Source organism: Carassius auratus, unplaced genomic scaffold (genome assembly GCF_003368295.1).
Source record: "Carassius auratus strain Wakin unplaced genomic scaffold, ASM336829v1 scaf_tig00005421, whole genome shotgun sequence".
Classification (NCBI taxonomy): Eukaryota; Metazoa; Chordata; class Actinopteri; order Cypriniformes; family Cyprinidae; genus Carassius; species Carassius auratus.
In genome coordinates, this window is record NW_020523658.1 from 6,899 (window position 1) to 33,837 (window position 26,939).

Here is a 26,939-nt window from a genome sequence, read left to right on the forward strand (position 1 = left end):
ATCTTCAGTGTCACATGATCTTCATAAATCATTCTGATATACTGATTTGCTGTTCAATAAATATTTTAAATAAATCTTTTGTTGCATTTTTAATGACTTTATTGACTATTTTGATCATTTTAATGTGTCTTTGCTGAACAAAAGTATTAATTTCTTTAAAAAAAAAAAACTTTACTGACCCAAAACTTGTGAATGGTAATAAACCTATATGCCATGTAACGAGTTACAACATTAGTGAACTAGTGAATGTATTCTATAATTATTGAAATATCAATAATAATTCTTAGTATTCCTGATCCATGGAGGTTACAGCCCTGAATCCAATTGTGAGATACTTGCATTGTGGTGATTTCACTCGTCATTCCGATGAAAGCATTTGTTGGGATTGAACGCAGGTTGAGATTATCACAAATTTCCCTAAAAAAGAACAAAACCACTTTAGGTTGAAACAATAAGCTCTTTTGTTGACAAGATAAATCTCATGGACCAAGTCTCCTAATCTAAAACACCTGTGCTCTTCTCAGCTGTATGTCTATGTCTTTCATAACACTCCATTTTCCGTCAGCTCGAGAAAGATAAAAGACAGTAGCATGCTCGCATTACAGCTTCACTATTACTTTCCATCATTCAATCTCACGTACCACATCTCTCTCACAGACATGACAGCCTCAGGGTAAAACTCACAGAATGAAATCAGACTCCAGGGAGAAGATGGAGGTCAGGTCAGGGAATACACCAATGCCAGTGTTGGAAATACTCCTGTAGAGAAACACACACACACACACACACACATAACTGGGACTTTGGTTTTTGCCGATACAAGAAAACAAAACCAAGCCTGTTATACTACATTTATATTTTGAGAAAATATGTCTGTATATGTGTGTGTGTGTGTGTGTGTGTATATGTGTGTGTGGCACAGTTTGTGTGTGTGTGTGGGAGAAAGTCAATATTTCTAAAAATGTCATAAATATCATTGTTTATATGTAAAATCTTTTGAGATAAAATTTTTAAATGCTACTACTGAAATACATCAAATATGGATAACAAAAACTACTAGAAAAAGACATTTGACAAATAATTATATTTATGTATATTTCTATATATATGTTCCATATGTTTCCATATTCCATATTTCATTTTTATATTGAAACATATGGAAAATATATATAGAAATATAAAAATATAATTATTTGTAAAATTTATCTCTGATATCTAAGTTTTTATTTTCTAGATATCACTGATATTATTACCGAGCAATGGAAACTTGAGGCATGATATTTCATTTAAATTAATATACATTTCCTGTATACATCGATTAAAATGTGAAAGACAGAGCTTGGGGATGAGCTGCTTACAGATATTTGAGATTGGGAAGATGGTTGAACGCCCATTTGTGAATGTGAACGAGGCTCCGTGTGTTCTGGATTGAGCTGGGACAAGAGAAATCACAAACAAATGACACATTTCTGTGGAAAGAACTTCCTGTTCCATTCTGTTTTAATTACGGTAAGCAATTAAATACAGTCATTCAATGATCCGTGAATCCCTTTCATTTTTCCTTGAGTGCTTTCTTACATATCTGAGACATTCAGAAGATTGTTAAATGCTTCCTTCTCTATGGTTTCCACTGATGTGCTCTGGGCGATTTCTCTGGATCCAAAGACAAGAACAAGAAAAATAATAGGTCAAATGTGTCCCATAAACACGATGAGAACAGGAATGTAGAAAGTACAGGTTAAATTCATGTTGAATTCATGGCATATAAAAATATACAATATCAATGCACTGACTGACAGCAGCTAAAGTATAAAACCAGTTGGAAATGGAATTTATTTTCGAAATATTGTGACTCCCATAATGAAAATATTTTTGCCCAGTTTTTAGAAATCAAAGAACTGATCATAATTTCTGTAAATGCATGCATTAAACTAATTTAGACATTTTTATTTTATGTCATTACTATTCACTGTATGTCACTTATTAGTACATTAAAAAACAAACTAAGAATTGAATATCCCATAAACTCTGAATGGTAATTGTGCTACAATTGTACTTCACATACAAATACTTACAAATACTAATGAGATTTAATTTGCCTCAATGACAAAAATAGTGAAGCATGCACCTGCTAATCTGTCTGTAACTCTGTCTGGTCTTTATTCCAAACAGGTTTTTATTATAGACTTATTTATTGTTCATATAATGTTTACATAAATGACAAAAAGCAAAAACAGACAAATATTGGAGCAGTAAATTCAGCCAAAATACTTCTGCATCAACTACTTATTAACAAACAAACAAACAAAACAAAAAAAACAAAAAAACAGCTTTCATCATCATCTCTGTTCTGGTCATTTATATAAACATGTCTAATAACATTGCATTCTTACACATTCTAATTCAGGTTTTTGTTTATGTTGTGGTTGCTTTATAAAGTTCTGCATTTTACATTTTAAAGATGTTTAAAAAGATTAGTTCCAATTAGAATTTTTCAAAGTAGCACATATAATCCAAACACGTCTTATTTGAAGCCATTTCGATGGATAGAGATGCTTCTTTTTTGGACAAATTAAAGTAAGATTCTTCACAAAACCCACTGGAGTCTCAGTGTGGTATTAAAACTGTCATAGACTAAATACTGCTCCTTTTAATGCCCCCTATTCAGGCCAAATGTTCAAACTGTTCCTCTTAACTTGAATATCCTGAGGGTATTTTTTAAATTTATTTATTTATTTTTAAAGGGTTCAAAGAAAATTGCCAATGAAAGCTTCTTCGACTCTGTAAAGGGGGAGTGGACATCAAAAGATTTTCTTCACAGATCAAATGATGTGGAAATGAGCCAGCTGGCCTAAAGAGGAGTGATGATGGATGGCATTACCCTTCACTAGACATGCTAAACATCTGGTTATCTGGTGTCATATTTTTAAAAACAGTGACTACTCACATTCTTTTCACTCCCTTTAGGCCATCAAAACTGTGAGTGCTGATGATTTTCAGTGAGATGTAGTTTAAAACTCTGAAATTGAGATACACAGGATTAATTAATCATAATTTCACATTACTTAGTAGTTTGTGATTTCAATAAACCCTTTTGCAACCATATGTGACCCTGGAGCACAAAAGCAGTCTTAAGTCACCGGGATATATTTGTAGCAATAGCCAAAAAAACAAAAAACAAAACAAAACCATGTAGATATTTTGTAAATTTCCTACCGTAAATATATCAAAACCAAATTTTTTATTAGTAATATGCATTGCTAAGAATTAATATATGAACAACTTTAAAGATGATTTTAGATGATTTTTTGCACCCTCAGATTACAGATTTTCAAATAGTTGTATCTCGGCCAAATATTGTCTGATCCTGACAAACCATGCATCAATCGAAAGCTTATTTATTGACACTTAAGACTGGTTTTGTGGATCAGGGTCATATATAGCAACACATTAACAGCCATTCAGAACAGAACATTCATGCATACTGGATAAAATTAATAAACTTAGTTATTCGGTGGAAAATTGGCATAAACTGTAAGGTTTGATAAGCCTCAAGGAAGTTGTACAACAGCAAAGCACTTCTATCCTGAGACAAAGCAGATAAAAGCTCATCCAGCAAGGACCACAAATCTAAAACTAACAGACTATTGACCTTCATTCTTTTAGCACTTAAACCATGTAAAATCATATTATTCAGAATAGTATACAACTGTGTATTATTCTTACTATTTCTGCCATATTCTTATTTGAAACTTCGGAACAGACTTGTAGAAATGTAGCATTGGTGATGTTTTTTTTTTTAGCTGTTTTGACTCTCATTCTGACGGCACCCATTCACTGCAGAGCATCCATTGCAGAGAATCAAGAATCAAATTCAGATATTACAACAATTATTCCAAAGTTACCGTAAATATTTAACAAATAACACTAATTGCACCTTAAATTTCAAGCAACAATCAAATTTTCCAATGCACTGCTAAAAATAACAATGCAAAGTGGTAGTAATTACGTCACATTATGTCTCGTATGTCTGGGCCATGTTTCGATTAAGAGTTTGGAGCCTTTACACTCTGATAATTATCACTTAGGTTTGTTTTTAAGAGAGGGTCACCGTGCTCTCAGAGTTTGTAATTGTGAAGCGCTGCTTGATTCATCTCTTCCAGTGAAGGTCTAATGATGTGAGTGTGGAGTAACTGCCCGGCTCTAGTTAACACTCGTGAAGCCTCTCAGTTGGAGTGGAGGCTGTCATATTTCCTACCCTCTGCTGTGCTGAGCTCATCTAAGGGCTGGATCTTTAAAGGAAGGTTGTGTAAGCTACTAGAAATGTGTCTGGACATGCATACAGAAGCCTCAAATCATGTCTAAGTGCTAAAAAATAAAAGCAAAAACAAAGCTGTACAATTAATCAAATTCAGAACTATTCTATTCTTCAGAATAACAGGCTTTCACTACAACCTGCCAAAATAAAAGTCTGGTTTAACATGACTCAAGTAAATTCAAATTAATAATATTAACTAGGCATTAAATTTAAAACATTTCCATGAATTATTATTTGTATTAAATTATATTTGATTAATTATAATATTAAACAATAATATAATATTATTAATATTATAAAAATAAAATATTATAACTTATTATTATATATACGGTATTTTATTATTGCTACTATTAATTAATTAATATTTGAAAACATTTGTGTCTTATGTGTTCAAATATTTTTTGTAGCCACTGTACAAATAATTATCCTTGGACAGATGCTCCATCCAAAACTTAACTGATTGAACTTAATGTGTTAATTATATTTGCCACATATTTGTTTCAACCGCATTGGAATTAAAAACATTTTTACCATCTACAAACCATAAAAAAAAAAAAAAAAAACAAGCAGTTGGGTGATTACAGTTCTGAAAGCTTTTCCTTATTTTCAAGGACATTATTCATTTATCTCATGCCCTTGATTGCACATAACTCTTATCAGGACTCAAGGTTTCACTAGAGGAAGAAGGTGATTTCAAGGCCTCAAGGACATAAAACACAGACTCTCTTAACATAATCAGCTCAGCGGGCGCAATGGCAAGCCGAATCGAGAGACCCGTTAGTCAGACAAAACTACTTGACCCGTCTATTTTGGATAGTACTTTTCACAAGCTTGCCACATGTCAATAACTCCCCCATTGCTTTTTTCCAAAAAGGTAGAGGTGCCATGCGTAAGCAAGACTATAATGAGAAGCATATATTGCATCACTGCTGCTGCTTAGCAGGGTTAACAGCTTCTAACAGGCCTGTTCATGTTTTCAGAGTAAAAGTAAACTAACAGGTTATTGTGATCATGCTAACAAGTCAGGAGATAAAAAAGTAAAGTTGCAGTTTTTAGTTAAAAGAGTCAATCTGCATTTTGATGGAGGCCTGTTTATGACTTTAGTGCATGCATTAGCTCGAAAATATAGCCTGAAAATACTGTTCCTCTTCTGCATCCTCAAGCGGACACTTTGGAAAAATGCTGCCAGCAGGACCGGTGTATTAAGCACGTGTAAATAGACTGCATTTTTGGACGTGTGAAACAACTCCAATCCCATTGGCCCATGACATCACAGACGGGCACCCAGAAGTAGAAGAGGGCACCTGCCAAACACATCACCAACTTTTGTTGTCTTCAGGAGCCGTTGGTTTGACAGTGCGTGTGAAGGCGTTATGGAGAAACCAAGACAAGTGAGCATAGTTCGAAACTGTGTGCTTCTGTGTCTGAGGTTTCTGACACCTGAGGATGCACTCGATCTATGAGTTATGTGTCTTGGTGGAGAGCTTGCACATTAACACTATCATTGATAGTGTTATATTGAGCAGGGGATGGATATGGTTGACGATGAAAGTTTGAGCACCGAATCCTCCCACCTTACTCCAGCCCCGGGCAAATGCTGGAAGTAACAGTGCGCACCACTAAAAGGCTTGATTTAGTCTGTTCACATAAAGGCAGATACCCGCCCTTGGCAGATTAGACGAGTGATTTTTTCAAGTTGTCCGTTTTCAGGCTGCCCCCTTAATAGGGTTTTTCAAGTATGCAGACCCTTGAGCCTCTTCTAGCCATCTCCCCTCAGGGTTTTTAATAGATGGTCTACTTCCTTTATCTTTTCCCTTAAGCTTAGTCAGGTAATAGGGCTGGGCTGGGCTTCCCTCCCCCACTCTATGGGGTTTATTAGTGAACTCTCTCCCGGGGAGCATCTGGGGGTTCAGTGCCTTGCTCAAGGGCACTTCAGCCATGGGTATTGAGGGTGGATGAGAGCACTGTTCATTTACTCCCCCCACCTACAACTCCTGCCAGCAATGAGACTCAAATTCAGTTCTCCAAAGTGTTCGTCAGAGAACACAGCTCGAGTCCCTAGAAGGGGAACGTCTTAGGTTATACATGTAGCCATGGTTCCCTAAATATGAAAATACTATTATTGTATGTATTATAATTGAAAATAATATTAATTATGTTTTTAAGTTTATGTATAATATATATATATATATATATATATATATATATATATATATATATATATATATATATAAATAATTAAAATATTTTTTTTTCTTATCCAATGACTGGAAGAATAATAGAAATTAAAATAATAATTATTATACTAAAATGTAATTAGACATATTATTTTATTATTGTTATTATTTTATTTATTACTATTATTATTTTTGTTCTTATTTTTTACCGGCCCTTCACTCGTCTTTAATTATGTTCAAACGTTCTTAGTTTGGCTAGTAGTTTTTGCTGTGGTATCGAAAAAGTATTTTAAGTAATAAATGGAAAGCAAGGTTAAATGTAAATATTTTTTTCTTGCAATATTGCAATATTTTTTTCATCATCAATTCATCAGCCAAAACAATGGCTTAATGGCAAAACAATGCCAAGTTATTTTCAGTAAAATGATTTTTTTGTGGAATGTATTTACATAACTGTACATTTTGCAGATATTAAATGAGTAAATATAGATAACTGCTTATTCACTGTTCAGATAACTGAATGGAACACATGTGTTTAGACTAAAATGTATTTGGGATGTTATGAAATGGAGCCACAGATAAGCATATCCAATGTCTCTTTTGGTTTGTTGTTGCTATGTGTTTGTAGTTAGATCTGCATGAGTCTTTAAAAATGCACTGAGACGAGAATAAACTGAAGATACAGGCATACAATCCCTGAGAAGAGGGAATGGCCCCCAAATCACATATTAAAGCAAAATGACATACTTTACCTCCTTTAAGCTGCTCTCTTTTTCCAAATTAACATTCTGTACTGTAATACAAGCATTATTATGAAATAATTAAGCTGACTTGACTTGGGTGTGCCAGATGTGTTATATGTGTTCACGTACATGATATTCAAGAGGTTAATTTTCACAGTGAATCACTGTCAACAGACTTTTCAGTATTAATTCACACATTCACTATAAGTTTTATGAATCAGCAAAAAATGACTAAATTTTAATTAACTAATTAATGTTTGCTAATGAACATCTTGTATATGGTACCTGATGTGTAGTTGCATTTGAAGGTGCTATAAACAACACATATACACAAACACAAATATTTAAATAAAATAAAATATTACATTTTAAATGATAAGATGTCATAATGAGAACTACCTGTTTATTAATTCTGATTTCAGGTTTCATTTGAGATAAGAAATAGTAGTACTAGAGTGAAAAAAACTGTTTTCCATTTCATGTCTAAATTTGAAATTGCATTAAGAATTATTTTAATGCATTATAATCATTAATGCATAACTAAATATTGGCTTTTCAGCAAAAAAAAAAAAAAAAAAAAAAAAAAAAAACCTTAAAAGGTGCATAAAGTACATAAATATTAACCCTTTGTTTTTACTGAAAAGTTGTTGAAGATTGCAGCACATTAAGCTTATGTGACAACCTGCCCCAACCTGACTTCTAACCTTTCAACCTGAAATCTCTGTATGTTATATACCCCGTGTGGCAACTTGCCCCGGTCTCCTATATACAGTAGATCGCTGGGGAAAAAATGAGGCTGAAACAATTTTCATCCCAGAAATTTTTACTAAGCTTCACAATCAATTGCAAAGGAAGGACAAGTTAAACTTAAAAGTGACATTTTGAAGTATTTTCTTTTAAAACGTAGGCTACTCCAATAATCTTTCAAACCAGAATTTTTTTTTTACTGTTACGCTAAAATGTAGCCTAAATAAATTGGAATCAAAAGCACACGTCCTACTAAATGAAGGCAGTGCAATATGTCTTAAATGTTTAGGTGATGGATGAGGTGTAGTGTGCTTACAGTCTGCTGTGAGTCCTGCTCTTCAGGCTCTCCGTCGCGCTGTTACAGGTGATGCTCTTCTGAGAACAGCGGCAGATCTCCGGACACATGAAACACACTCCGTCGCAGAAAGACATCAGCAGAGGAGAAACAAGAAGCAAGAAAGATCTCAGCATTGTCCCGTATTGTTTTCACCCTTTTTTAAACTAGTAAGATCCACGTTTTTCTCTCTCCGGGCTTCTGACTGGAGATCGAGTTGAGTGCGCGCTGGAGACTGATGGGAATAAACGCGTTTGGCTGACTCCTCGAGGTGCTTACATTTTGATGAGTTAGTTGGACGATTGATTTAGAGTTTCTTGTCTGATAGTGCAGCAGCTACTTGTTAACAGTCCTTTCACGGGATTAGGTCTGGGAGAAGAGCTCACAAACAAACGGGTTTTCTGCGTGTCTTGAGTCATACCAGAACTAACAATGAACGCGCTGCGTACGTCCCGTCAAACTCACCTTACACACACACGTAACACACACATACTGGATAGACAGACATACATGTACACAACAAAGAATCAGTCATGTTCATTTATATGTGACGAATACAAATCTTGAATCGTGAATGTTATATATATATGATCGACATGACGTCATCACAAAAAGTCGGAAAAAAGTAAGAAGTCAGGTCAAAATATAGGATACAGTATGGACAGACAGACAGACAGATAGATAGATAGATAGATAGATAGATAGATAGATAGATAGATAGATAGATAGATAGATAGATAGATAGATAGATAGATAGATAGATAGATAGATAGATAGATAGATAGATAGATAGAACATACATATACACACATATACGATTTTTTTTGTATATATGTTGTTTTAATAAAGTTGCATATGTAAATAAAATATACAGTATATTGTTGACATATCGCTTTAGAGAATCATATATGGCAAAGTCACTGATGATATGGGGTAATGCATGTCATATATTACCATTCCGTCTGGGCAGTAATTTTTTTCTTTTATTTTTTTTAAAGACCACGCTGACCTGTGCAAAGCAGGCAGTAGTTTATTAGTGTCTGCTGGTGTCTGCTCCGGCGCCTGGCTGTGCCATTGATAAGACTGGGAGGAGCAATCTAACCTTGATAGGACATAAAGAAATCCACTAGAGCTGTGGGCCACTTCTCTCATTTCATATAATCATAATGGCATCATTGCTGACTGTTATATGTTATCATTTTACAGTCCTCTAATAATATGACTCTTTTACTTTTTAAAGGTTTCATAAACACACACACACACACACACACACACACACAAACACAAAAAACTTTAGAATTCAGCAAAAGAGAAAATGAAGCATATTCTCTATGCTTTCTTGTAAGTTTCGATATTAAAGAGCAAGAAACACAAGGCATAAATCTACTCTTTAACAAAGATTATTTACTCCACATTTTTCATGCTGCACATTTTATTATTGTTAATAATAAATAAATAAGCAAATAATAATAAGGAAATAAAAACAGTATTTGTCATCAGCATCTATATATATATATATATATATATATATATATATATATATATATATATATATATATATATATATATATATATATAATTTTACTTTATTAAGTTACTTTATTAAGTTTTCGTATCCGCTTTTGTATTATTATTCAACATATCCCATCATATGCTTTCTTGTTGCATGATTGTTTTGATATTAAATGCCGGGCGAGATATATGTACAATGCATACATTTACATTTACTCTTCATGAAAGATCTTAAAGTTTTCCCATCGCATTATTAATGTTCCGCACATATTTCAACTTTAAATTCTCTATTGGTATCATTTTACTGTAATTATATTATTATTATTATTTCCAGTTGATAAATGAGTGTAAATGTATGCGTTATCCATCTGGCAATCAGAATAAAACACGCGTATTGGCCGTGTGTCCGTGACGTCACCCAAACGAGGAAGTGGAATGTTACAGTGTTTCAACTGTTACAGTGAAAGTGAAAACACGAGGAACTCGAGTCATGATGTTGTTATCCTCCATGGATCGGAGACAGTCCAGCAGCTTTGCCAGATATCTAGATGGAGAATCCTGGGAGATTAAAGATGCTTTACGTGACGCGATTGCAAAGTGTGAACTGTTTGAGTCCAGCAGGTAGGTAAACCGAGTTTCCTTAAAGACACCTCTTCCAGACACATGATGGAGGCTGTGGACATTTCGTTTAGATGCAAAAGATTTTAATCCATTTTGCGATGAAATTGGATTTCCTCTGTTCTCCTGCAGTTATGAGCTGACTCTGGATCAGAGCAGAGACCTGACTGCAGAGAGACTCTATCACTTGTTAAGACTGCCTTTCATGAAAGAACACCTTCGAAATCAGGTGAGAGAGAGTCTTCTGCACGTCTTCATTACGCATTCAAAAAGTACTATGGGGTTACCATGGTAAAGCTATGTTGTCATTTGCTAAAAACGTTAGCACTTTGATATATTCCTTAAATTCACTTTGTCCTCCAAGCCTCAACATTGGTAGAAGTCCTAAAACAAGGTTTTACCATGCTACATGAGACAAAAAATTGGTTTTGCCATGCTATCATAAAACCCAGTGCATCGAAAACATCCAGTCAGTACAATGTTGTTGTATTCCTTAGTGTAATGCATATTGAACATTTATTATTTGCCTTTGTTTAGCTAAAAGAGAAGCAAAAAGGCTTCATAAACAAGAGTTTAGGCATCACGGAGATCATCTGCTCCGCTGACATGTCCACGGGAGTCAAGGTTTGTACATTTTTGTGTTATAAACCGACAAAAATGGTGCAGAACAATGTTAACTCAAAAAATGCTTGTAAACTTCACAAACAATTACAAAGAAATGGCAGGTAACATGTTGTAAAATCATTGTTACGGTGTATTCTATAATTCCCGCTGTTTCGTGATAGAGGTAATTATGCTGAAATCAGCTGGAACAGGTTTTCAAAGATCTCAGGTTGCTGTTGTTTACGCTATAACTGAATTTTGAGCTGTTCTCGAGACATTTGCATGTGGTGTTGGCATGCATGACGCTACACATTTGCATCTATTCCACATTTGAATAGTCACACTGCACTGTTCGCTGTATCCCTCAGCTCGGTGTTGTGTGTGGACTCTATGGAGGTGCTGTCAGTAATCTGGGCAGTCCAGAGCAGAAGATCAAATGGTATCTCCCTGTTTCAGTAAGTCATGAATAAATGCTGTGCACTCCAGACTTTGAAACACACTCAACAGATTTGCACAGTAATGTTTGGAAGTCAAAGTCCTGGTCCTTTTGGTCTCTATGAGTTTGCACGTGTTTGTTTATTGCGAGAATGGCTGACATTATTGATTTAAAGGTATAGTTTACCCCCAAATTAAGATGTAGATGATTTTATTTCTCTACCATATTTTGAGAAATGTAGCATTGCATCACTTGCTCACCAATGGATCCTCTGCAGTGAATGGGTGCCGTCAGAATGAGAGTCAAAACAGCTGATAAAAACATCACAATAATCCACAAGTAATCCACAGCACTCCAGTCCATCAGTTAATGTCTTGTGAAGCCAAAAGCTGCGTGTTTGTAAGAAACACATCCATCATTAATTGCGTTTCACTTCACATGACATTAACTGGAGTGGACTGGAGTGCTGTGGATTACTTGTGGATTATTGTGATGTTTTTATCAGCTGTTTTGACTCTCATTCTGACGGCACCCATTCACTGCAGAGGATCCATTGTTGAGCAAGTGATGCAGTGCTACATTTCTCCAAATCTGTTCTTATGAAGAAACAAACTCATTTACCTCATCTTACATCATGGGTGGGTGAAGCAAATCTTCTTTTTGGGCTGAGCTATTTTTTTTTAATGTCAATGCAACATGCCCTATTCAATTTTGTGTTTAATTGCAGGAGTTAGAGTTTACAGGGATGTTTGCGATGACTGAGAGGGGCCACGGTAGCAACGTTCGAGGCATTATCACTGAAGCTCGATACAATCAGTCCACACAGGTGATTCCCAAATCTACTCAATGCATTCATCTACAGGACTGTCTGGGATCAACCGCGATTTCAATGCACAATTTAAAAGTATAGTTTAGCCAAAAATATCAATTCTGGCGTCAGCAACTTATGTTGTAAAACCCATATGACATTCATGCTTACTTATAAGAGTAAATTGAATTTGAATTGAAACTGAAATCTAATGTTCACTGGAAACCTTTCATTTTTGTGACTCATATCCACACTTGAATTATTGCGAAACAGACACGGAGTTGAGTTGAAATGTTTCTGATGGTGGTTTCGCAGGAGTTTATTATTCACACACCTTCCGAAGACGCTCAGAAAATGTACATCGGGAATGCAATGAAAGGAAACTATGCCGCTGTGTTTGCCCAGCTCATTATAAATGGAGAATCTCAGGGTAAGACTGATGCAACAGCTGTTCATACTGACTTTACATACTGAATTATCATCATAAACCCGTCTGCACATTAGTTCAGCATATCTGGCATGTTTCTAACAACTCATTTGTGCTCATTTAGACACTGATTTAAATTTTACATGTGAACATGCATGCATTTTGTCGTTATTTCAAAATATTTGGAAAGCATAAACTTGAATTACTAACCCATGTGTTAAACTTTAGCACATAACTTGTATGGATATGAACGCCACCTAAATCATGCTTCTCATTGAGACGATGTTTGTTTCAGGTCCCCACTGCTTTATTGTACCAATCCGTGATCAGAATGGAGTCATGTGGCCAGGAGTGACCACCATTGACATGAAGCACAAAGAAGGTAATGCCTTAACATTATTTTTCAATGCAGACCTCCTCGATAATGTTTTCAAGTCTTGACTGTTGTACTTTATATGTGTATTTTTGCACAGGTCTGCATGGGGTTGACAATGGCATTTTGATATTTAATAACGTCCGGATACCAAGGGAAAATCTGCTGGGAAAGTGAGTTAATGGACTAGGCATCGTGAACAATGAAATGTAACTGAACTGATTCGTGAGATTATATTAGTAATTCCCACAATCATGGAAAAAACAGAAAATATCAGCGAATGTTAAAAAAAATTAATTAATTAAAAATTAATTATTAATTTAAAAAAATCCTTATCCTTTATTTACGAATGACTGGAAAAAAATTATTGAAATTCATTGATGCCAACAGAAATCAAATAAACAGTGATTATTTAAAAAATGCTTAAATATATTTGAACAATATTTTAATATATTGCTATTATTATTATTATTATTATTAATAATAATATAAAATTTAAGATTTTTTAAATTTCTATTTGGTCATGTTTTATTATTTATTTATTTGATAGTTAGACAGTTCTCAGAGGTTAATTAAAACAAAAAAATTAAATTTTGAATATGTCAACATTATCAGAAAGCACACACACACATATATATATACACACACGCATATATCTATATAGATATATAGATATATATGCATGCGTGTGCCTGTTTGATGTATGTAGTAGTTCTGTATGAATGTAGGAGAGAATGCGTGTCTCTCACAGCTCATTGTTCTTGTGTATTTCAGGTTTGGGTCAGTGTCAGCTGATGGTTTGTACTCGTCTCCTGTCCTCAGTAAAAGCAGTCGCTTCAATGCAATGCTGGCTGCCCTGACGCCCACCCGCCTGGGACTCACTGTACAAGCAATGGCTGCCATGAAGGTTTCTACTCACCTCCACTCGCATTAAACACAACAGAAATCAGTGTTATTACTCTGGAAACATGATTATTATGCACCATCACACACTTGCATCTCTGTGTGACGCAGTAAAGTCAGTGATGCTTCAGCTTCACCACAAGAGGGAGACATGCAATTATTTCTCTAGTGTAATATAGTGAGATTTTAGTATTGTTTATGTTATTTTAGTAATATTTTGACTTTATTTTTCATTTTAGTTTTAGAAATTGTATTATGCACCTTTGTTATTTTTACAAGTTTTTTCATATTTATTTTTAACTTTATTTTAACTCCGTTAGCTGCCAGACAAAAATTAATTATTAAATTCTTCATCTATTTATATTTTATTTTAGTGTCTAAGTTTAAATATATATATATATATATATATATATATATATATATATATATATATATATATATATATATATATATGTATATATATTAATTTATATTTATATATAATTATTTTAAAACTACTTTATTTCAGTTAATTAAATTAATTAATGGATTGTTCAGTTTACGCTCTCTGTCACCAGTATGACTTTGATTTATTTGATTTAGATATTTATTTGATATTTATAAAGCAGCTTTACAGAAAATCATGATGTTAATATTTTAAAATATCTTAATATCTTCATGCCTTATAATTACATTTATCAGATCAGCGCTGGACGATAATATATATATATATATATATATATATATCTTTACATGAGTATACTGTATGTATGCGGATCTAGCTGGATATATTTATATTTCCAACTTTATATAAAGGGCTGGATGCAGTTATGGTTATAAGAGCTGCCTGGACATTCTGCTAAATATCTCATTTTGTGTTTCACAAAAGAAAGCAAGAAATCCAGGTTTTTAACAACATGAGGATGAGTAAATGATCGATTTTAGGGAGAACTGTAAACTTTAATTATTAATAATGTCCAGCGGCAGTCTTATTAACTTGTTTTTGGAAAAAAAATCACCTTTAAATAGTGTGTTTTCTCTACAGCTGGGGCTCGTCATTGCAGTACGCTACAGTCACAGGTAGGTTGTTAAAAAAATCTGTGTGTGTGAATGTCGTGCAAATTCACGTGAAATGCAGACGCGATGCATCGGTGGTAACAGATCAAAACAATTCCCTGTAATTATTTATCAGCGTTAAACAGTTGCGCATCAAAACTGCATCGACGAGTTTCAAAAGCCATTTATGTGGTCGTAGGGGAGAGAAAAATAAACAACAAGCTCTAGAAATGAGTGCAAACAAAATGAGAGCGGCGTGACGTGTGGAGTCTCTCCTCACCGCAGAGCACATCCAGTTCAGAGGGATACTCTCGGCTGCTGCTGCACGTCTTCCTCACATGTGGCTTGGTGCATGTGTGCGTCTGCGTGGGCGATGCTGGGGCTCTCTGAACATGGCATCCCCAGGCTGAAACAAATACAGAAAGAGAGGAAATGTTTGCTTTCTATAGTTGCAGGTTTTCCATTTGCAAAACGGCTCTGCGCACCCACACGCACAAACATATCAGAGGAGGAACAAAGAGCCACAACATGTATGAGCGCTCAGGTGTGAGAGAAAAACCACACTCGCAGTTATCAGGCTCGATGCTCTCAGCCCACCACACCTCTTCTTGTTCGATCTTATTACGACACGCACCTCAAAGCCACTGCACTTCAGACTTTTTGAACGAGAGAGGGTTTAAGATTAAAAACAACAGCGCGCTGTGCTGTCAAAGCACAGTCGGAGGTCACTTTGTGCACATGTGGCTTGCCGATTTGCTTGCAAGGTTTGGGAGAAGCAGAGTAGCCGGTTGTTTGTTCGGTCAGTTGCTGGGAAAGTTAGTTATAAGGATAAGACTTGACAAACAAACAGCGGTAAAGATTGATACTCAAGTTATACACGTCTTCAGAAGCTACATACAATCATTTACAGTCAATACAAAATCAATCTTTAGACATGTTCAGTGGTGCACGCCATTCCAAAGAGAATAGTTTTTGTCTTTGCTCACGTTACCATGCAGACCGTAAAATATTTGACTGGTGTCACTGAGATTTTGTATTTGTTTAGTATGTTAACTAATACCACTGTATGTATTTATATACTATTATAGTAATTTTTTTCATCTTTTGAATTTGCTTTTATTTTAGGTTTTGTTTCGGGTTCAGTAATTTTGTTATGTAATTGTATTGTAATTTTTTTTTTTTTTTTTTTTATAATATGCATTTCTATATAGTTAATAGATTTTTATTTCGGCTGTAGTTTAAGTCATTTTTATTAGTTTTCATTGTTGTGTATTTTTATATAGCTTTTTAGATTTTTATTTCAGATTTTGGCATTTATAAAAAGATTTAAAAGCTTTGATTTATATATATTTCACTTTTAGTTTTAGTAATTTTGATACAGATTTATGTACATTTGAATCATTTTTGTTTTTTTATTATATTTTTAGAAAGCTTTGTTTATTGTAAATGTTATTGTATTTATTTTTTATTTCTCAGTTAGTTTAATTTTGGTCATTTTTGTACTTTATCTTATTTCATTTGGTTGCCAATGTTGCTAATCTTCCTGTACAAAGTTTTTTATCAATTTTTTTATTTTGATTATTGAAAATGATTTATAATAGTTTTAGTTGTCATTAACAGTGACTGAGCTGTCCAACAGGCAAGTAGCATTTCATTAATGCAGTCTTTCTAAAATCTTACCAACAGTCAATAATAGTGATTTAATGCCAGAAAATCTTAATATAATCTCAAAGTTAATAACTTGAGTTCATAATTCTTGTACAGGATGTCCAGTAGGAAGTATAAGGCAAATAGAATGGGTTGTGAAAGCCGTATTATGTTGAGTTTAATGGTATAGCGTTTCACTTTTTGAATGAAATAACAAGAGACAAGAGAAATGAAGGACAGTTGTTCAGATGAAAGACGACACTTCATGCATTTCATCAGTCTTCAGGAAATGTAGGTGTGCGCTTGCATCATGTGGTTCCACTATGTCTTCCGGTGACTTCTATATATTCCACTATAGAATATTGCAGTTCAGAATAGTTCATAGATCTGTGTTTCCTCGACGAAAAAGAGGTTTATTTCTAAAGTAATTGACTGTAAGGGATGTTAAACATCCCAAAAGGACTTTCAGATAAATAAAAAAACGTCGTGTAGAGATCACATGAACAGCTGTATACAACTCGCTTTATCTCAATAGCAACCCTACCGACGTCACTGAAGTTGTGCATCTATTCGTTCATGCTAACAAATAGCAGTGTTATTTATGTACTATTGAAGTATTTCATATTTTCTTAATTTTGGTTTTAGTAATTTTGTTATGTGCTTTAGTCATTTTATTAGATTTATTATTATTATTATTGTATATAGCTTTTATTTAGTAATTTTTTTATTATATAGTTGTATTATTATTTTTTGTAATTTTAGACATTTGTATTATTCATTATTTTATATAACTTTATTTTTTATTTCAGTTTTACTTTTGGATATTTGGTTGCAGAATTAATAATAATAGGTGACAAACTCTGCAACATCGACACCTATTGAACTGAACTGAATCAACACTGAGCTAAAATAACGACACCGTTGTCTTCTGTACAGCTGCTTATAGTCCAATTATTAATCATTTAATGAACATTGCACTATTAGTGAACCAAATTGAATCAATACTAACAACTAAATGATGACACTATTGTCTTCTTCATAGCCACATTTGTATTTGTTTTTGTACTTTGCAACATTATTACTGTTTAGTTTGTTACTTACTTACTCTGCAAAAACTGTGCATCTATAAATAGGGTGTTTCTACAATAACATCAGTAACCTTAATGCGCTTTTACATGACATTTGACCAGCACATACACATGTCTGTGTAATTTTAAGAGACCTGTACATAAGACATTCAACTTTAGATGAGGCATGTTACAATAGGATTTCTGTGTGGGCTTCTCACCTTTAAAACCACACATATGCGCACACACACATGCTCCCATCTCGTCTGCTGTGTGGGGAAGCCACCTGCAGATGTTAGATGTAGAGATACAGTTTGTGGTAGTTCAAGAGTCACAGGTGTACAAAACTCGACTTGAGTACAGCAGAAAGACAGAAGCACATACAGACACAAGACCAGCCGTCCACCACACACACTAATGCATGCACTGCGGTTAGAAAAGTGGGTAACCTGGAATGGTTTTTGGTTTATTTCTCCGGTGCGTCGACATCCAGGTGTGTTGTGGGACGTCTGACCCCTTTGCTGTGACCCTGCTGTGTCTGTTTGGCTTTGAATGTGATTCTCTGACAATGACAGCGGTTTCTGAGATTGCAGTGACATTCTGAATGAGGTTCAATGTTGAAATGTTCTTTACAGTCGCAGACAGTTCGGTCCGAAGGATCAGGATGAGGTGAAGATCATCGAGCACCAAACACAGTACCTGAGACTGATGCCACACCTGGCGGCTGCCCTCGCGCTCATCTTCACCACCAGGTGAATCTACTTCCTGTTCACGGCCTTTTTATGTGTAAAGACACTACAGGAAAAAACGTTTGTTTGAGTTTTAAGATTTGTGGCTATTTTGGTTGTCATTATGTGTTGTTTCAGACTAGTGGCAAGAAAACATACAAAATACACTTTGAGGTGTTTATTTTGTAGGGCTGGGATGAGAAATCGATGCAAAAATCGATTCGTGGATCGATTCTTAGATTTTCCGAATGCATCGCGATTCCTCTGGAATCGATTCTGAGCTTAGATTTTAACAGCAGATGGCGCTCTAATCTAGTTTTTATCTGCACACTCAAATGCTCATCTTCGAATGCTTTTATGATGCAAGATTAATGTAAACACAGCCCACTGTGAACCCCTTTGTAATTCACTTCAACCTTTTCGGATTTTATGAATGATTATTTTAGGTTCGAGTGTCTGTAAGGATTTGGAAACGAGCAGAATGTGGGTGTTTCTAATGCATGCAGTGCCATCTGCTGTTCAAAACTAAGCTCAGAATCGATTCAAGAAAGGATCGTGATGCATTCGGAAAATATCAGAATCGATGCTGAATCATTTCTCGATTCGCTGTGCATCTATTTATTTTCCCAGCCCTATTATTTTTATCGCACTGTATCTATTTGCATTTGTAAATTTCAGTTATATAATGCATCTCTATAAAGCGTTAGTTTTGAAAAAATGAAAATATAAAGAGGGTGAACATAAAAACAAATTTAGTCTGTTCGTATAGTTCTTACAAAATTGTATTACTAAAATTATGTTTTTTTTTATTATATACATATATATATATATATATATATATATATATATATACATACATATATATATATATATATATATATATATATATATATATATATATATAATATATATATTAATTAGAGTATGCATCAATTGCATATTTTAACATAATATCTCAGAATTCTTAATGTAATCAATAAACTTGAAACGTGTTATTAGAAGTATGACAATAACTATTAGTATTCCTGGGGTGTCTTTCCTTAATTAAGCAGAGGATTTTGTTCAAAGCAAATTGCATTTGAGAAAAGACTATTTAAGGTATTTAATCTAATTTTAAAAAGCCAAAAATATTACAAGTGCTGTTGTTTAAATGTTTTGCTGAAGAGAAAACTCTGAATAACAAAACAAGATTAATTTACATGCATCTACTCCAAGCATCTGGGAATCGAACCTGTGACCTTGATGTTGTTAGCGTCATGTCGTACTGTTCGAGCAGGAAGGCTGCAAAATAAAACATAAAATTAGTAGATTCTTTTGATTCTATGTTGCAAAAATACATTTTTGTTAACTCTTGTGATCAAGCAGTTCCATAATTATCAGCATTGCAAATCTAGGAACGTTTTTCATAATTCAAATTTTTCTAATACAATGAACATTTGACATTGTTTGACTTCTGATTTCTGTAATCAACCCTTCTAGATTTTTTCCCTAATTTGGAATGTCATGGAAGTACTATCATGGATTTTTTTTTTTTTTTTTTTTTTTTTTTTTGCTTTTAGAGCAAATGAGAATACATGAGAATACATACAATCTGATGTCATCTCCCATTCACTACTGTAGAAGTTTACTGACAGATGACTTCCTGTTCTGAGAACCCCAGAAATGTGAAAAGGGTCCAGTGTATTTTTAATTAGCAAAAAAAACATTTTAGCACACACAAAAGCTGTAAGTCATTTTAAGCCATACAATATCTTTGGGTGAGCAAACATTTTTGCTTTTTCTTTTTTTATCTTTTATATAAGTGGTCAGAGTTTGTCTACACAGAACATCAAACTAGATAAAAAAAAAAAAGAAGAGAATGTCATATATGACCCTGGACCACAAAACCAGTCTAAAGTGTAAATTTTTCGAAAATGTGATTTTTGCATCATCTGAAAGCTGAATAAATAATATTTCCATTGATGTATGGTTTGTTAGGAGGACAATATTTTAAAATATTTTAAATTTGAAACTATTTGATAATCTGGAATCTGAGGAAGCAAAATATTTAAATATTGAGAAAATCATCTTTAAAGTTCTCCAAATGAAGTTCTTAGCAATGCATATTACTAATCAAAACTTCAGTTTTGATATATTTACAGTAGGAAATTTACAAAATATATTTCACGGAACATGATCTTTAATTAATATCCTAATGATTGTTGGCATAAAAGAAAAATCAATCATTTTGACCCATACAAAGTGTTTTTGGCTATTGCTACAAATATACCCCAGAGACTTAAGACTGCTTTTGTGCTCCAGGGACACGTGTGTGTGTGTGTGTGTGTGTGTGTCCTTTAAAGACACAAAGTAGCAGCATTTTTCTTGGCCTCCACTGGAGGTCTCTGTGTCTGTGTAATTCAGGTCAGTGGCACATTCTGAGAAATACCACAGGAGGAGAATCAAAGCAAAAGAGGAGCTCAGGTGCCTCCTTCTGAGAAACCCCTGACGATTGCACCATTATTTATCTAAAACATCTGCGCTTTATCAGAAAGTCAAAGAGAATGAAAAAGTTTGATGGTAAAACGTGTGTACAGTTGAAAGTCTGATTCCCTTTTGTACCATTTAAAAATATATATTTGTAATTTAATGTATTAATATTTAATCTTTTTATTTTTATTCACATTTATTTTGGCAACATTCCTGTAGCTCAGAAACTACAGCGTGATGCTAGCAACACCAAGGTCATATATTTCTACAAAGCAATAGTCCTTTATTAGGTTCTGGTTTGATGTGATTGTATTGTGTGTGCATTGTCCTTCTGTTCCTGTGTTTGTTCTCAGATACGCTGCAGGTTTGATGGATGATGCTTTGTGTCAGGGTCAGGATCTTCAAAGCAATCGTGCTCTGCAAGCTCTGGTCGCAGGACTCAAAGCCTACAGCACGTGGGAGAACGTTGCGTGTCTGCAAGACTGTCGTGAGTGTACTGGCGGCATGGTGAGTGTGTGCGCGTCTTTGCACCTAAACACACTGTATATATATACACTGTTACTCATGTCCTGTTCTGTCAAATACAATCATCCTGGACTGTCAAAAAATAACGTGCATTGATGTTTTCTGTGGACTGACATGTTTTACATACTATAATCTAATACAATTCTAACTGGGGTTTTGTTGCTGCTTCTTCTTCTTATATATGACTTTTTTAAATTCATTTTAAATCTACATGGAAACTTTACAACTTTAAAATGATCTAGTCAAGAAAAGTGAAATGTGTCAATAAATGATCAACATCTTGAAATAAATGACGATCGGTTCTCATTAATTTATTTTATGTCTGTTTGAATAATAAATGCAAATATCAGTGGTGTAATCTTATTAATAGGCCTTTTTATTTTTGTTGAGTGTTGTGCATATGGTGTGAACAGCATGTATATGTATAAAATGCGTGAAACCACAGGGCTGATGTACGATTTTGCTTTCACACGTCTAACATTAAATATTTTGGATCTCACGCTAAACAAAATGCATGCTAACGCAATAGCTTGTGTTAAGATATCTTGTAAATAAATAAGGCTCTCATGATTGTCACACAAACAAGTATCATTATTACAATAGCTCAAGCCCCAAACTTTCCTTTTTTTTTTTTTTCTTTTACCTTGCAGGCGATTATTGACCACTTGGAGTTGTAAGCAAACACTTAACAGCACTCTAGCAACTATTTAATTAATGTGCTAGAAACCGCTCTGAACACATTAGCACCCATATACCAGCATCCTGCCAATCATTTTTCATCATTATTCCCATCCACTTAATTAACATGGGCAAAAATACCAACAAAATTCATTCCAATTCTTTATATGGACAAAAAAAGCCCTCTGCATGGGCCTTTTTTAACTTGTGCTATAGTCAAGCAATATCACATGAGCAAGAGTGCCATTTTTCCCAAATATACAACAATAAGTTAATATTAACCAAACTCATTTTAGACACTGTATTGTCTGTTTTTGCTCTACTTCACCAATGTAAATTATTCTAAACAAACTCTGAAAATCTATTTAAGTGGGCAAATATTGGAAAAATTAACTGGTCACAACAAAACGTCATTTCTACTCAGTTTTATGCTAACTGTGTGAGTTTGAGTGGGTACATTGAAAGTGGTCAGATAAAGACCTAAACATGAACGTTTGCTGAAAATGTACACATCCTCAGGCCATCCAAGATTTTGATGAGCTTGTTTCTTCATTGGAAGAGACTGGAGTGGATTATTGTGATGTTTTTATCAGCTCTCATTCCGACGGCACCCATTCACTTCAGATGATTGATCACTTCACTGGTGAGCAAGTGATGCAATGCTACATTTCTCTAAATCTGGCGAAGAAACAAACTCACCTACATGTTGCATTTTCAGAAAATCTTCATTTTTGTTCCTTTTAGCAATGTCGATATACAGTATGTATGTCAAATGTAGATTATGATTTGCTTTATTTCCTTTAGCCACTTCTAAATAGAGGCTGTGGTTGATTTTCCTTCCAGGGTTTTATGATGGAAAACCGTATTCCGTCTCTGAAGTGTGACTCCGACGTCTTTGTCACATTTGAGGGCGACAACATGGTCATGCTTCAGGTATGCATAAATACTCCATTAGCTAGATGACACCACACAACAAATGCACCAGCAAGTATTGAGGGGAAAAATGCTTGGTCACAAGGGTCATGTTTACTAGCCTCTTTTTCCTTAGGGTTGTTATTTGTTTTCCTTCTTATTTTAGAGCTATTCCCTTAATATAGTCCAATATCACATTCAAATACCCACATTCAGACAAACAAGACAGTGTAAATAGAAAACACAGAGATATCTACACGATGACCGCTTGGAGGGGAAACTAGACAAGCTGCAATTCTTTTCAAAATATAAACGGTGTCTCACAAACTAAATTTGAATTAAGTAGATTAGCATAAAGGGGGTCATTTTGATGCAATTGCACACAATTTAATCAGCAATAATGTGTCTCTAGCATAGGGGCTGGTTATTGGAGGACTGCTGAGGTAATTAGGTCAGCTTTGTGATTCATTTTGTGCTGGTACTAATTTGCACCGCATGTAAGATGACACATGCACACATAACATGCACGGAGACTCCAACACAACGTCTGCATTCACAGCTAGCCTAAAGACATGTAGTTTCTGCTGAAATTAGATTATGCCCTTCAGTACCAAAATAAAGTCATGCAATTGAATCCTTGGAAACAGACCGATGGTGTTGACATTTTAACACTAGAGAGTCTAAACCATTGAGAAGGACAATATTCACTATTGCAGCTAAGCATTTTAGTTTAAATTACCATTTGTCCCTCTGGTTTGGAATACTGGAGAGAATTTTGAATATCATGAAATATTACAGTTACAAATATCGGTCTAAAATCTTTGTTACATTTAATGGTGCAATCAGAATTTAAACTCTCAGAGAAATGCTATCTGTGCAGATTCATATTTTTAGCTTTTTTCTAAAACTTGAGCTTAGTAATTGAGTTTTTGCATTACTGTAGTTTATATTAGTGTGCATATACACTGCTGTTCTAACGTTCGGTTTTGATTGTTTTGAAAGATCTCTTATGGTTATCAAGGTTGCATTTATTAGATACAATGTGAAATGTAATTACAATTTAAAATATCACTTTTCTGTTTGAAAATATTTTAAAATGTAATTTATTCCTATAATATTAAAGCTGTATTTTCAGCATCATAACACCAGTCTTTAGTGTCACATGATCTTCAGAAATCCTTCCAATATTCTCATTTGCTGCTCAAGAAATATATATTAGGAATATTTTAAACAATTGTGCTGCTTCGTATTTTTCAGGATTCTTTGATGAATAGAAAGTTCAAAAGAACAGCATTTATTTTAAATAGAAATCTTTTGTAGCATTATACATGTCTTTACTGTCAATTTAAATGTATCCTTGATGAATAAAAGCGGTTCTTTCACATTTTTCTTTCTTCTGCAAATTCATCATCATGAATCACCTTCATGTACTACAAAAAATGGCAAAAAAAGTTCAATAAAATGAGTTCATATGACTCGTGCTATTGAGCAAAACTGAAGTCATTCAGGATTTACAGAATCTTCCCTTCTGCACTCAAATCTCAGTTATGTTTGTACGCTCTAAATTTGATCTAAAAAAAAATCACTTTGTCGTATTCTACAAGGTTTGAAACAGCATTATGGTTATTAAATGGATGACTGTTGATTTGAACCACTTCTTTCCACTTGCCTTTAAAAAAAAAATAAAAAAAAGGAAAAAAAAAGCAAGCGTTGCACACCGCAAGTAACAAATGTTCAGGAATTCTAGTGCCTACTATGTGTTGCCAAGTTTCTGATCATCCAATAGGCTTCACTCATGTGTAAATGTGGGCATTATCCAAATCTGAAAATTTACTGAAAATGTGCTCACCTTCAGGCGATCACAGATGTAAATTAGTTTGTTTTTAATCAGATTTGGAGAAATGTAGCATTGCATAACTTGCTCACCAATGGATGCTCTGCAGTGAATGGGTGCCGTCAGAATGAGAGTCCAAACAGCTGATAAAAACATCACAATAATCCACAGCACTCCAGTCCATCAATTAATGACTCGTGTAGAGAAAATACAAATCAAATCCATTGTTGAGGTGTTTTAACTTGAGCTGTCAGTTCTGTCCAAAATACGTAGATAAGTCGATAATCGATAATGCTTCCTCCAGTGAAAAAGTCCATCACCTGTTGTCTCTCACATAAAAATCACACACAATTGTTTAGAGCTGTTTTGGTGCTTGATCTCTGCAGATTTCTCTCCTGATTCAGACAACTTTTTTACTGGAGAGAGCAATATTATGGATAGAGGACTCATATTGTAGCTAGAAGCAAAGGTTTATTGTTAAAAATGTATTGATGATAGATTTGTTTCTTATACACATACAGCTTTTCGCTTACAAGACATTAACTGATAAACATGGAAGTGGATTATTGTGATGTTTTTATCAGCTGTTTGTACTCTCATTCTGACGGCACCCATTCACTGCAGAGGATACATTGCTGAGCAATGATGGAATGCTACATTTCTCCAAATCTGTTGCCATGAAGTAACAAACTCATCTAAATCTTGGATGACCTGCGGGAGAGTATTTAACAAATTTTGGTTTTGGGTGAACTCCTCCTGGTCTGCGTGTCTGGAGATCCGAACACTACAGTAGCGTTTCATAGTACATCAAACTATTTTTATGTCACGAATCAAATAAACATCTCATGATATTATCTCTTTGAATCATAGAGAACATATAACTAAATTCTCTTTAAAATGTAGCCTCCTGCCTTTGACTGTTACTTTAATAGAGATACAGTTTTGCTGTTTCAAAGCATACCTCAAGTTTTTGGCTATATTTGTGAGGGCTCTTCTTTGATTAAGTGCTTTAAGCAAACGATTAACCAATGTCGAAGGTCATATTGGGGCATGTGAAAATAGAGGGTGCTGGGATTGAGGGACCAAACATTAGCTAAAGTCACAAGAACCGTGAGAGGCTCTGTCTGCCACTTTATTTCTCTTTCTCATTCCCACTCTCAGATTGGTTTTGGGGACTTTTTGTAGGGCATCACTCTAATGAAGTGTTTAAGAGATTTTAGCGTCACCTGTCATGAAGGAAATTAGCATTTAGCTCCAAATTTCATACACATGACCAGCACACTGTTAACTTCTGTGTGTCCAGTTCAGTTACATTGAGAAGATTGTTTTACAGTATGCAGTTGTACTGTTGTTAAGGCAGGAGTAGAGGAGGTTTGATTTTGACATATATAGGGCAGAAATATACACAATGATTATGACACAAAGAGTCATTTACTCTCTGTAAAGACCACGAGACTTTATAATAATGGTACTGCTTTGTTTCTCAAACATTTACATAAAACATTAACAAAGGTTGCAAATAACAAAATTGTATTAAATTCCTTAAATGGTACAACAGAAGTCTTGATTATAATTATCGATGATTAACCTCCAAAAGGCTACGTTTTCATTGAATAAATATGAGCGCTGTCAGGTTGACGCTATATTTCTGCTGCTCCAAAAGCGACAACTGGAAGAGGATAAAATAGCATTTTTCAATCAGCACGTCTGCATTTTTTGTTCAGATCAATGATAAAATCAACAGATATTTTTAAGCAAGAACCACGCAGTGGTAAATGTGAAACAGTGGATTGATAAGAAGCTAATGTGTCAAAACAATTAAGACCCTAAGAAATTATTTATGTTTTAAACTAATATAATAATTTATACTTTTCACTCCTTTTCTTTAGTTTAAAAGCTGAAATGTGAAGTTTTTATTTTTTTTAAAAACTTAGTTTTTGTGAAAACCTGTATCTGAACTTTAAAACATGTTTTTAACAGTCATTTTATGGTTTAATATGTTACCATAGATAGTCCCCTACCCTGATCATACAGTATAACGT

At 34.3% G+C, this 26,939-nt stretch overlaps 2 protein-coding genes and 1 long non-coding RNA gene across 4 annotated transcripts in view; 1 reads left to right on the plus strand and 2 right to left on the minus strand.

The window, feature by feature from the left end:
* Nucleotides 1-239: 239 nt before the first annotated feature.
* LOC113070929 (lutropin-choriogonadotropic hormone receptor-like) lies at nucleotides 240-8,992 on the minus strand. Its single transcript, XM_026244277.1, has 6 exons — nucleotides 8,305-8,992; nucleotides 2,948-3,019; nucleotides 1,579-1,653; nucleotides 1,359-1,433; nucleotides 685-759; nucleotides 240-417 (listed from the first exon to the last, which is right to left on the minus strand). The coding sequence occupies exons 1-6, from the start codon at nucleotides 8,457-8,459 to the stop codon at nucleotides 240-242; spliced, it is 630 nt and encodes a 209-aa protein (XP_026100062.1). The 5' UTR covers nucleotides 8,460-8,992.
* Nucleotides 8,993-10,259: 1,267 nt separating this feature from the next.
* Nucleotides 10,260-26,939, plus strand: part of LOC113070930 (acyl-coenzyme A oxidase-like protein) — a 38,792-nt gene continuing 22,112 nt past the window's right edge. Inside the window, exons 1-13 of one of the 2 annotated variants that reach the window (XM_026244280.1) lie at nucleotides 10,260-10,455; nucleotides 10,585-10,681; nucleotides 10,990-11,076; nucleotides 11,424-11,510; nucleotides 12,219-12,317; nucleotides 12,615-12,729; nucleotides 13,022-13,108; nucleotides 13,200-13,272; nucleotides 13,874-14,006; nucleotides 15,027-15,061; nucleotides 18,387-18,503; nucleotides 21,302-21,455; nucleotides 22,995-23,084. In XM_026244280.1, coding sequence (XP_026100065.1) covers nucleotides 10,325-10,455; nucleotides 10,585-10,681; nucleotides 10,990-11,076; nucleotides 11,424-11,510; nucleotides 12,219-12,317; nucleotides 12,615-12,729; nucleotides 13,022-13,108; nucleotides 13,200-13,272; nucleotides 13,874-14,006; nucleotides 15,027-15,061; nucleotides 18,387-18,503; nucleotides 21,302-21,455; nucleotides 22,995-23,084 — 1,305 coding nt within the window. In that variant the 5' untranslated portion in view covers nucleotides 10,260-10,324. The remainder of the gene's footprint in view (nucleotides 10,456-10,584; nucleotides 10,682-10,989; nucleotides 11,077-11,423; nucleotides 11,511-12,218; nucleotides 12,318-12,614; nucleotides 12,730-13,021; nucleotides 13,109-13,199; nucleotides 13,273-13,873; nucleotides 14,007-15,026; nucleotides 15,062-18,386; nucleotides 18,504-21,301; nucleotides 21,456-22,994; nucleotides 23,085-26,939) is intronic. The other variant, XM_026244279.1, reaches the window with a different exon arrangement.
* LOC113070931 (uncharacterized) lies at nucleotides 15,071-18,376 on the minus strand. Its single transcript, XR_003280007.1, has 3 exons — nucleotides 18,201-18,376; nucleotides 17,973-18,037; nucleotides 15,071-15,443 (listed from the first exon to the last, which is right to left on the minus strand). It is a non-coding gene; the product is annotated as an uncharacterized LOC113070931 (long non-coding RNA).